Source organism: Eretmochelys imbricata, chromosome 8 (genome assembly GCF_965152235.1).
Source record: "Eretmochelys imbricata isolate rEreImb1 chromosome 8, rEreImb1.hap1, whole genome shotgun sequence".
NCBI lineage: Eukaryota > Metazoa > Chordata > Testudines > Cheloniidae > Eretmochelys > Eretmochelys imbricata.
Window position 1 is genome coordinate 29,009,448 of NC_135579.1, and position 12,924 is coordinate 29,022,371.

Consider the following 12,924-nt stretch of genomic DNA (forward strand, 5'->3'; position numbering starts at 1 on the left):
TAGTGCCGCTTTCACTGTATATTAACCACACCTCTCCGCTAAGCCCACTGTTCCATGTGGTAAACTGCCACCTTCTTCCCCTCTGTCTCAGCACACAAGACGAACATTTTTCCACATAGTGATTATTTCAATGATCCAGAAAGTTTCTTGCAAAATATGCCTTGAGGGAGGGTATCATAGCAGGGAACTATCTGGTGATTACAACACCCCTGGTGTGCTTCATCCCGAAACCAACCTAAGGCTAGAGCTGAAGAGAGATTTCCTCTCTTGCGTCCTTTTGTAAAATAAAAACAAAATGTTATGTATGCTTTACCATCTATTCTTCAGCTAACTGTTTGTTCTTTTTTTTCCTTCTGTTCCCTTTCTATAAAGAAATAAAGAGTTTAAACATAGGTAAGACCAAAAGCTCTTTCACATATAATTTGATACAGTTTGTTTGCTTCACTGTGTTTGCTTTTTGTGTTGTGCTTCTTGTGTAACATAATGTTTTTCATGTACCAAATATAGTAACATTTTTATGTACTAATTGTATGTTATGAATATGATAAACGTTAGCAATTATGAAATACATTCAAAAAGAAACCAAATAAGTTCTGACAGTAATTAGGAATTTCTAGTGGAATGCAAGTATAATGAACCCAAAGTTAACTTTTACATAAGCATTTCTCCCTGTGGTCTGTAATTGGTCTAAATGGTTGAGGCAAACTACAGCAGTAGCTTTTGTAAATGCTGGACAGAGTTCTCAAAGGGACTAATGAACTGGAAATGGCTCAAAAACTCATTTTCAACTCATTAATAATTTTTTCTGGATTCACTCTTTCTTATATTGACTGACTATTAACAATGTGGTGGTCTGGTTATATAATGGATTAGTTAGTTTAACTAGAGCTTAAAATCCATTTCGAAGGGCTTATCTACACTGGCAAGCAAAATCGGCCCTGCTGCGGTCGATGCAGTGGCATCGATTTAGTGGGTCTGGTGAAAACGTGATAAGTCGATGGCAGAGTGCTTTCCCATCAACTTCAGTACTCCACCTCCCCGAGAGGTGGAAGGTAAGTCGGCGGGAGAGCATCTCCCATTGACACAGCGCAGAGTAGACATCACATTAGGTCAATGTAAGCTACGTCGCTCCAGAGTGATTTTTTCACATCCCTGAGTGACGTAACTTACAGCGACTTAAGCAGCAGTGTAGACCAGGCCATGAACAGAGTTCTAGTTCAAAGGCATTCAAATCTCATTTTTGTACCACGTGAGTACTAACCAGTACTAGCCAGGTGTCCCCAGAAGTTGTACAGCTTGCATAGCCAGCCTCTGTGCCATCCTCCTCATAGTTCCCAATGGAGAGTAGAGGAGGAGTAGAACAAGGAGAGTGGTCAGCATATGAAGAGCAGTGCAATCCCCAGATGGTGTATGGTCCCTTGGGGACCATAGTCTGATGGTTCCCCATCTCTCCTGAGCCCAGTATAAGATGGATGCAACAGAGGTTTGGGGCCTAACAGTGTGATTCCCCTCTCGCAATGGAGTAAATCAAGAGGGAGGCTGAGTCAATTCATTATTTGTATGATTATTTGTGCTGGTGGGTGGCCATTAGTTGCAGTTGTGAATCTAACTAATTGTTAGGACGCTTAGAGCTTTGTGTATGGGTGGCTTTTCTTAGTATTTAAATTGAAGAAATAAGTGAAGTAAATGGAGTTACTCTGGTGTAAGTGAGCAGAGAATCAGACTCTAAGACCCACTCCTGCCTACACTAATTCCCAGGCAACCTGCTTCCTGACAGACTGAGTCTCATTGACCTCATGGTACTAAGTGTTATGTTCACTAGTAAGTGCTATGAGATGAGGCCTTGTAGTAGAGCATCTCCGAGCAATACCGATTATTTTATTAAAAACCTTTTTAAATAAAGGATACGTTCCCTGCCTTCATGTAAATCTAATAAAGAATTAAAGGGATTTTTTTAATGGCAAAGGGAGAGGCCAAAGCTGCTTAGCCAGTCAAGTGTTAGTGTGGAACTCTTTATTTCTCCAGTATATGATATGTCTGTCTTTGAGGAAATACGCCATTAGTTCTTTGTGGGAGTAATGAAGGTGCATCATTTTAGATCAGTTTCCATCTGCCAAAGTTGATTTTCCCCATTATCAAACTTGGAGAAAAAAGCCCCTCAGATCTTGTGAGCTCACTGCTGAGTTTGGTGGATAGGCTCACACCCTCTCTGCCCTTGTTCGGCTCACGATGGAGAGCAAACACATATTAACAGGTCTGCATCTGTGCCAATGAGTTGCTGAAACAAACGATAATGAATGCTCTGAATGAGATCACTGCATCATGATCACAGCCTGAATGGAATTCTGATAGCTGGGAGGGGTGGTGAGCTCAGTGTATATATTGATGACTGCACAAGGAAGATAGAGAGGAAGAGGACCAGAAGGCACCCTCTGTGTACCAGAGTCTGCCACCCTACCTTGCAGTGCTTGGTACCTTACTTCCCCTCAATTTCAGTAGAACCTACTTGCAGAATGAGATACTACTCAAAGTGAGTATGGTGACAGAACCTGCTCTTCAGTGTTAAAGGAGAGCATGTCTAACAGCATGAAAGAGGGGAAAGCCTCAAAACAACATTTAAAACTTTTTTTTAACTAACAAACTTGGGTGTTTATCTACTGGAAAGCTAAGAGGTCCTGTTAGCTAAAGTCAACATCTTAAGGGCTTTTCCTCAAACCCAGCACTTATCCAAGGCAAAGGTAGAAAATTCAGTTAAATATTTTTTGGTGAGGAAAGGGGAAGGGAGAGAAGGTGATGAGATGACCTAGTGGGAAGGTATTATGCTGTAGAAGACAAGACAAAGGACTGAGAGATTGAGTTCTAATCCCAAGTGTTCCACTGATCTCGCTGCACAAGTCACCTAATTGCTCTGTGCCTCAGTTTCCTCCTCTGTGAAATGGATTTAACAGTACTTACCCATCTTTGTAAAGGGCTTTGAGATCCTTGCATGGGATAAAACTGCCAAGTATTTTCTATTTATTTATTGTACTTCCATCTCTTCGTTTTTATGGTCCTGTGAGTTTTCTGCAGATGGTATTACTTCTTCCCATTTAATTTCAGCCAAATCAATCTCCTTTCCAGAATCTACCGTTTTTGAGCAAAGAGCAGAATGTGCTATTGACTCAGAATCATGCCATATTACAGGCACTGTCAGTCTGTTGCAGAGGAGGAGGATTACAATAGAGAGTGCTTTCTCTGTCCCTCCTCACTCCTCCTCACCCAAAATCTGGCTGTCCTCACATATGCACAGTTGTCTGTGTGCTGCTGATAATCCATCTGTAGCAGGTGCCAGTGGCTATACTTCCAGTGAGAGTCTAATGAAGAAATGGCTTATTTTCTGCATCATAACTTGCCTCGACATATCCTCACTCTTGGAGTTGTGCACTTTTGCCATATGAATCCAGGAGTGTGGATCTTTGGAGGCAAATGACTCTACTTACTGGTAAGTAACCTGCCTTTTCTCTTGCTGTCCTCATTTGTCCTCCACACTTTTAAAATCTCCATTGACCTTAAATAAGATCACCGTAGGCTCACGAGACTGGTAAACATAATAGAGATCTTGTTTAAAAACACATTAAAGTGAATCCATCTTGTTCCTCTGCTCCAGCTCTAGTTATATGTGTTAATGGCTGAGACTGAAATTTCACAATTTGCAGATGGTTTGTTAAAATAGTTCCAGAATTTGATAAGCTGTCAAAAATTATAGTTTCATTAGAGATGCAGCAATACATCTGAGCATCCACTTTTAGAACAAATCACGACTAGTCACTGCAAGTGAGTAGCCCAGGTGAAAGCCAAATACTTGGGCTCTCTCTGATTTTAGTTACATGGCCAACTTCATATACTATTTTAAGAACAAATGAGAACAAACTTTGTTTAAGGATAAATTTGTTATGCACCTACTTTCTACTTATGTAAGACCTCATGAATTTGGTGTCAGAGTATTCATGACTCAGAGGCTGGTGCTTTGATCTCATTCCTGAGATTTCTGCTTTCAAGGGAAGTACAAGAATGACAACAGTTAGAGATGAACCAAAGAGATTTGGCCTTGAGCAGGTACCTCCAACTACTCCCTGCTTCCAAATCAGAGTGTAGCAGCATCTTTCCCCATCTCAACTTATTATATGAGTGCTGAATGAAGAATCTAATGCTCTTTACTAGTTTGCTTCAATACATTAAACACTTGCTTTATAAAAACAGTCCCTGGCAAAGGAATAATAAAGAGACGTGATAGTACACACTGGAAAAAAGTCTTTCCTCAGCACATTGGTTCAACACAGTGCAGAATTCAGCCCGGTTGGTGGTGGATTTAGAGCTTCACTCTATGAGCAAGGCACTTCCATTGTCTCACTTTTTCAGTACTAATCCTTCTGAGCATGAAACCATTGATACTCGACGTGTAGGAACACTAAATGCCAGATTTATCCATCTAACTCAGGGGCTAGTCATCTTTCTGGCAAGCATACAGGGATAACAGTGGGAGGAGGAAAGGGCCTTTTGCAGTGTATATTTTTGAGCACAGAAGTCAGCTACTCTACTTTTTACTTGCTTGTTGGGTTCTATTGTGTATTGTTTGGTGGAATGTGAAGAAAGTGATTTTAAAAAGGAGGGACAAGCTCCACGCTCTCTTCAGAAAATGCTGATCAGTCTGTAATCAGAACCCAGACACATTATCCATTTTTCATTCCTTTTTTCCTTCTCTTTGGTTCACGTTGCATAGAAGCCATGCCATTTGTAGAGCTTGTAGCTAATGTATTTTTAAAAGCAATGTGCCCAAATGAAGCAGTAATATATCAGCACTGTGGGAAATAAAGGGTTTCAATAGAAAAGTGTAACAATGTCCTTAAATGGAAGTAACTCAGACCCCTCAGAATATTAAGATGTCAAACTGTTCTTTCCAGTTCTTTAAATGGCAGATAACTGTCTAAGGCCAAAAGGTCTAGGATGATTTTAGATTGCTTAGCCATCTCTGTTTTCTGTTTTTTCCCTCCTAAAGCAACAATCCAGCTCACAAATACTACCTGGCTGTGGATCCCGTTTCGGGTTCACTGTACGTATCAGACACCAACAGCCGACGAATTTACCGAGTCAAATCCCTCACTGGTGCAAAAGACCTGGCCGGTAACTCTGAAGTGGTGGCAGGGACTGGAGAGCAGTGTCTGCCATTTGATGAAGCCAGATGTGGAGATGGAGGGAAGGCAGTGGACGCAACCCTAATGAGCCCTAGAGGTAAAGGAAGTAAAAGAGACTGGAGAAAGCAACTGTCTGAGGCTAGGCTGGATCTGGATATAATTATCTAGTAATTAAATCACTACTTGCTTGGTAATTTTTATTCTGTGCTTTAATCACAGTGGATTGGCAAGCGATTATGCTTTACTTAAAACAAACTTTATTACCTCTTCACTGTTCGCTGCAAAAGGAGATTTCACAGCATCGGGCTTCCTCCTAAAAGGAAACTTGCAAACAGGAGAAAACACCATTGTTTGAAACACAGTCCTTTTTGGGAGGAGGAGGGATGTCTTCTGTAGTATTTTTCTTAATTTTAGTTCTGATGTTCATTAGCGTATTCCTACAAATGGGAAAAAATGGATCTGTGTCTTTTTAAGCTTCTTTATAATTTATAATGTAAGGTGCCATAAAGGATTTTGGGGGATTAAGTATTTTTTTCATCTCAAACGTAATCAGGAATAGAGTCTTGTCTTCACTATTTTGCTTGGAGCACTGAAATTGGTGACTTGAAAGCCCTCTAATTAAAAGGGTGGGTTTGTCAAGTTGTTAGCAAAGAGAGTTTTTCTTTCAATTCTTGTGTTAAGCAGATGGCATTAAAACCAAACAGAAAACCCCCACAAAGGCTCTTACTCTGCAAGCACTTACATAGTTGCTTAAATTTATCACAAGTAGCCTGAGTGAATGCAATGGGACTACTGGCATGTGTAAAGTTAAAGACATGTGTAAGGGCTTGTCTACATTTAAAACACTGGAGTTGCTGTAGTGCTTCAGTGAAGATGCTTCCTAAGCCAGTGGGAGGGCTGCTCCCATCAGCATAGTTATTCCACCTCGCTGAGAGGTGATAGCTAGGTTGATGAGAGAATTCTCCCATCAACCTAGCACTATCTACACCGGGGTTAGGTCGGTATAACTGAAACGCTCAGGGCTGTGGATTTTTCACTGAGTTATGTAGTTATACCAACCTAATTTCCGACTGTAGACCAGGCCTGAGTGTTGGCAGGAATGGAACTCAAACAATTTTAAAACATCCTGAGTGAAAACCACTTCCATTCTCAGTCATTTTTAATTATGTCTATGGGGTCAAAACCTACAAGTTTTTGAATTACACAGAGTCTTCCAGGAGAAATGAAATCTGAATTTTTCATGTAAGAATCAAGGAGAAAAATCTTTCTTTAAAAAAATAGTTTCAAGTTTCTTTATACAGAGGCAGAAAAGAGCATAGGGCAAAATAATAAGTTAATGCAAGATTCAAGATTAAGGTTGATTTGTTGAACAACCACGGGATAAGTCAGCATAGTTCCATTGACTTCAACAGAGGTACATTGTTTTAGCTGAGGATCTGGACTGCAGTGTCAGGGGCTGAAGGGCCTGAAAAAATGGGGATGAACAAAAAAGCAGCACCTTGTAACCCTCCATATTTGGAATAAACTTATCAATAAAGCATGAAACCAGAGCACTGATTGTTGCTTATTTTGTAGGAATTGCAGTGGATAAGTACGGGCTTATGTATTTTGTTGATGCCACTATGATTCGGAAAGTTGATCAGAATGGAATTATATCAACTCTGCTGGGCTCTAATGACCTAACTGCTGTTCGACCACTAAGCTGTGATTCCAGCATGGATGTCACCCAGGTAGAGTTTTACTTCCTTTTTGTGTATGTGCCATACAACAGATGGCTATTTACTTTGGATAATTGCCTGGCCATTCTCTGTAGAAAATACAGTATGTTAGACTCCTCTGAAAAAGGATTTAGAGGGTATTGATGACATTATGGAGGGCAGGATAACAGCTTATATAATTAGTTACTGAAAAGAATGAACCTACCCTCTTGCGGTGGTTAACACAAGTTGTTTACACAGTTATAGAGAAATAAGTTTGAGATAATGGAAGTTATTGTATAATTGCCTTTTATTTTTCTGTACTTGCTGTCGACTTTCAGTAATGTAGCATTCAGTCCTTTGCAACAGATACATAATTAACCAAAGTTAGCACTGTTCATAGCTTTAATTTGTACATGCAAGTCTTAAGTAGAGCATTTAGTTCCATGATTTACTCTGTTAAACCATTGACTAATTTGCTGCCATTTCACATATAATTGTTATGTGTTGAAAACAATTTACTTCTTCGGTGTGAGTTTTACAATAATAATGAATTATCGTGTGGTTCATAGGTGCGGCTGGAGTGGCCAACTGATCTTGCTGTCAATCCCATGGATAACTCACTTTATGTCCTGGAGAACAATGTCATTTTACGGATCACAGAAAACCACCAGGTTAGCATCATCGCTGGACGTCCCATGCACTGTCAGGTTCCTGGGATAGACTACTCCCTTAGCAAACTGGCCATCCACTCTGCGCTGGAGTCAGCCAGTGCAGTTGCCATCTCACACACAGGAGTCCTTTATATCAGTGAGACAGATGAGAAAAAAATTAATCGACTACGCCAAGTAACCACCAATGGAGAGATCTGCCTCCTAGCCGGAGCAGCTTCAGACTGTGACTGCAAAAATGACGTCAACTGTAATTGCTATTCTGGGGATGATGCTTATGCCACTGATGCCATCTTAAACTCCCCATCCTCCTTAGCTGTGGCACCAGATGGCACTATCTACATAGCTGACCTTGGAAATATCCGCATTAGGGCTGTTAGTAAAAACAGGCCCGTTCTTAACTCTGTCAACCAGTACGAGGCAGCTTCTCCAGGAGAACAGGAGCTGTACGTCTTCAATGCTGATGGCATCCACCAGTACACCCTCAGTCTTGTTACCGGAGAGTATCTGTATAATTTCAGCTACAGCGCCGATAACGATGTCATAGAGATGATCGATAACAATGGTAACTCCTTAAAAATTCGTCGGGATAACAATGGAATGCCACGCCATTTACTGATGCCTGACAATCAGATTGTCACGCTGGCTGTTGGCACGAATGGTGGACTCAAGGTAGTGTCTACCCAGACCCTGGAACTTGGATTAATGACTTACAATGGAAATAGTGGGCTCTTGGCAACAAAGAGTGATGAAACAGGGTGGACGACCTTTTATGAGTAAGAAAGTTTTTTATATTTGTTGAGTATGCATTTCTCTTTCAAGTGAGAATGGTTAGGGCCTAATATAATGCCCATTGAAATCAGTGGTAGTCCTTCTATTGGCTTCAATGAACATTGAATCAGGTCTTTAAATCTTGATGTAATAGGGTCCTGGAGCCACGTGTGTGATTTTGTTAACTTTAACAGTCTTGCAGTATCCTTACATAAGGGCCTGAGACGGATGCTTCCTGTGAGCTGCTGAGCTCCCTAAAGTCCCAGTGCAGAGTATGGTTGGTGAGGGAGCTCTCCCACCTCCCAGCAAATTGCTAGCGCCTTGTAGGATCAGTAACTTGCATTTACACTGCTGTTTGCAGGACTGGGCCCAACTTTCTTTGCCATAAGTGGGAGTGCAAAGAAGTCCCCTTCTCCAAGCTGGTCTGCTCAGTTTGCAACACAATAATTTGTGGTTACACCCCACAGGGCTGCCTCTGTCAAGAGATTTCAATATTAGTTTCTCTTGGAACTCAAATTACAAGTCTTGCTGTTCAAATGTCAGGATATTGGACCCATATGACATATAGGAGATAAAGTGTTGATTAACTTTACTGATTGCTCATTCTTGAGATAGGTGAGGAAATTAGATCCCAAGGTCTAGACCCCAGTGTGACTTATATAATTTGTAGATAGCCCAAAAGCACATTGGTTTTCATGAGCAGGTAGATTAAAAAAAGACAGAATTTCCTCTTTAACTGAAATGAATCAGAGATAAAGTGCCTAGGTATATTAAAAAGCTGGAAAAGCAAACCAGATTTTCTCTAACAATTATCCTGTCCTTAATAGTATTATTGTAATTTACGGGCAACAAGAGGGTTTCCTAAATAAGTAGCACTATATATGCTGAATATGTGTATATATATATATGCTGCACTATATATGCTGAATATTTTGGCTTTTAACTATGGCAAGGCTTTCTATCTAGAGATTGAGAATTTTGCTGAAATACTTAATTAGTGGTACATTTATTCATAATTTTTTCCAAGTTAGACTTAGACAATATTTGTCAAGCTTTATTTACAAATGACTGGACCTAGGTTTGTTTTTCTAAGATTGTCTTCTGAGCAATAGCTTTTCCCCACTAACATGTGCCAAAGCATCATATCATGTCCCCTACTACTTAAACACTGCTGACTTTTTGTAAGAAAACAGAACAAAAACAATACCTGAACGTAAGTAACTGCTTGATCTAGCTGGAAACGTAACTGAATTATCAATCCACATCAGCATTATCTGTTGTTTTGTGTTTGGTTTATAAAAAAAGGAAAACAGTGCCATCTGGTGGTCGCTGTATAATTTGACCACCCAAATTTGAACATCTGTTCATTTTCATATATCTTATAGGTGAAGCTGCATAATTGTTATCTTTAACACGTAACAGGCCTGCTTCCTTAACATATGTCAGATATTTAATTAGTTACATTACTGAGGCCCAAGAGAGTGCTAAATACTGATCACTGAATCAAATTAATATTAACTGTATCTGACTTTTGTGAAACACTCTTGATAAGGAGATGTGCATGGGATTTTAGATAGACCTTTACTTAGTCGTTATTGATTATCAATAGTTCAAAGTTCACTAGATCACAGGTAGTATCTACTAGTTTGTTTCCTAGAAACTACACTTTAAATCAAGCAGCACATATTTTAATGAATGGATACAAAATAATTACAAGTGCACAGATTTAGATGAACAAAATGGCAATATTAAATAATTTTGAATAATTACAAATTACAAAAACTTATTTTTTTAAAAACAATTGATAATTAGAAATCATTATTTTTTTTTAAATTACCGGTATAAAAAATTCAAAATTACAATATTGGTTTACCTAAGGGTAATTAAAAGTCATGATTGAGACAGTATCTTGGTGTGATTTTACGTGAAGATTTCTGATACGTTTTCTCAGACTACTAAAGTGGAAATATGACTTGCATGTTCTGTGATGTGCTGACATGCATCTTGAAAGTATTATATGTTATTTTTACAGTGTTCATAAAATTGCTAGGTGCTTTCAGTGGGACTATTCCTGGTGCTAAGCACCTCTTAGTAGTATGCCTGGTATTAAGTAATACAGGATTAAGCACTAGATTAGTAAATTAGTATGTTTGAGAAAGGATAGATAGTAGCTAATTGTCTCCTCTGCTTTGCAAGTAAGTATTGCAGCTGGGCTAAGTACTATGTACAACAATATACAGCAAGTAGATGAGGAAGGTTATGCTTTCTGTTTATCTAGAATGTCACCAGTTGTATATGCATTAGCACCCTGATCATATTCTATACCCTTGCAGCCCAAGTTTTTTTCATGTAATTAAAGAACAGAGCCACATGATCAGCTCTATCTAGGTTACAAAACATCTGTAGTATGCCATCCACAAAGCTGTCTGTGTCTCTGGGGCATTTTTAGTTTCAAGAAGAATGTGCGTTATACCAAGTGTGTGGGAAACAATGTGTAAAGGGTGAAACTTAACCCAGTGTGTAAAATGCAAATTCTCCATATGGAAAAATGTGACAAAGGATAAACAGAGGCATCTAGTTGGAGCTGACCCTTTGTAGCCAATTTACTGTAACTCTTTAACATCCTGAATCCATCCCAGCACAAAGCTGTTTTGTTAATGAGATGGTAAGTAATAGTTAAATAAAATATAGGAGAATCCCTGTCGACATAGCGCACTGTATTTGTTTACATTTTAGATTGAATGTGTGAAGTATTTCCAGAGAGAGATCTCTTTCTATCATTGCTGCATTTGTTTTGGTAAATATAGGATCATAGCAATTAAAGATGGAAAAATCTATTGAATCACCAAGTCTGTGCTCTGTAAAGGCAGTATGTGTTACCTCCAACACCATTATATCCACACATTCAAATACAGACAATGAGTTCCCTTTATCATAATAGGATAGTGGAGTTGTGAAATGACAACATAAAAATCTTCTTAAAATGCCAAAAGCTTTACAGAATTTTTTTTTAAATGCACTTCATTCACATTATGAACAGTCAAAGCTCATGGGTAATACAACAGCTGACAACAGGCTCACTTAAAATAATTTAAGCTTGTTTTTTGGGGCATGAGGAATAGATCTTTGAAGTGGTCCCTGATGATATCCCACTTGACCTTTGGAGTATCCCAAGAAAGTAACGAAGTTTTCCCTTGAATCAGACTTGTTTTTATAAGACACAGAAATAAGGATATGTTTAAATGTATGTGGATATACACCTTGCCTATCTCCAACTTAGCGCAAATGCTGCTGTTACACCTTTATTGTGCTTCATATCTGAAACCAACCTAGCTAAATCCTTTCTACAGGCTGTCTACCAGTTGCATATTTTAAACTTCTAAAGGTCAGAACTCAGGCCTTAAAGAGTGCACAGTGCACTTAATCTAAATATTTAGGTGCTCAGATGTTAAAGCAATAGACACATTATAGGAATTCTGTATAGAATACAGAATAGAATATTGGCGCAAACACGCAGAAGGGATGCACAATGTAATCAACAATACCTGGGACAATTTGAGAGGCCTGCAAAGAATGTGGCAAAAATGGTGAAAGGACCAATAAAAGTCTTCTCTCAAAATATTATTTATAACCTGAATATGTATGTTGAGAGATGATTGAGACTAAATGCTTGGATAATCACAGTGCATTAAATCTTAGGAAAACCCAGTATATGCCAACTGAAACTACTTCACCCATTAACCAAAAAATAAAAATAAGAAAGGATCCATTCACCTTTCCCCTCTTGTCATGTTGCAGTGGTAATAACAACTCCAGGTCAGATCATTTCCTGAAGATTAATGGCTCCCAGCTGAGTCTTAGGTACTAACTTCTCCCAGGCACTCATCATTTCCCAAGAAATGTCCTGCTCCATCATAGTCATTTTTTAATAAATGCATTATATCTGTCTGTTGCGCAACTCCAGGAAATCAGTTTATGAACCACCAGCATCACCTATTAAGGAAGTTTTCATCAACTGCCCTATTCAAAATCAATGATGTTCCTATTTCCAGGGTAGCTCTTGATCTCACCCACACCTCATTAACTCTACTACTTACATTCCCTCCTGGGCAATATTGTAGGTACAACATGGGGCAAAATCCTGGACTCACTGACATCAGTGGTAGAATGCCCATTAACTTTAATGGAGCCAGGATTTCACCCTGGGACTTCATTTTAGGAACATAAGAGTTGCCTTACCAAATCAGAGCAGTCCAGAATTCTGTTTCAGATAGTGGCCTCCATCAGCTGTTTATAAGTGGAAGCAGTTCCACAGGATAATTATACATTGTGTTTAAAAAAATAATAAATAAATACTAGTATTTCCTTTTGTCAGTTCTAAATGTACTGTCTTTGAGTTTCAAAGTAAGATTGTCCTATTTTACTTCTCTATATATTGATGGTACAATTTATATATATATAATTTATACAGTGATTTTGTATACCTCTACCATATCCCCCCCTTAAATTAAACAGCCAGAGTCTCTTCAGTCACTCTTTTTATGATATTTGTTTCATGTTTCTAGTTAGTAATTTTCATCCCTTCCATTTCTGCTACATCTTTTTCAAGATAGG

General features: G+C 38.9%; 1 protein-coding gene across 13 annotated transcripts in view; it reads left to right on the plus strand.

The window, feature by feature from the left end:
* The window catches only part of TENM2 (teneurin transmembrane protein 2), an 806,981-nt gene that overhangs the window by 773,262 nt on the left and 20,795 nt on the right, over window positions 1–12,924 (plus strand). For 10 of the 13 annotated variants that reach the window (XM_077823698.1, XM_077823694.1, XM_077823695.1 and 7 more), the window contains 4 exons: window positions 373–393; window positions 5,036–5,268; window positions 6,747–6,901; window positions 7,441–8,315. In XM_077823698.1, coding sequence (XP_077679824.1) covers window positions 373–393; window positions 5,036–5,268; window positions 6,747–6,901; window positions 7,441–8,315 — 1,284 coding nt within the window. The remainder of the gene's footprint in view (window positions 1–372; window positions 394–5,035; window positions 5,269–6,746; window positions 6,902–7,440; window positions 8,316–12,924) is intronic. The other 3 variants (XM_077823697.1, XM_077823696.1, XM_077823700.1) reach the window with 1 other exon arrangement.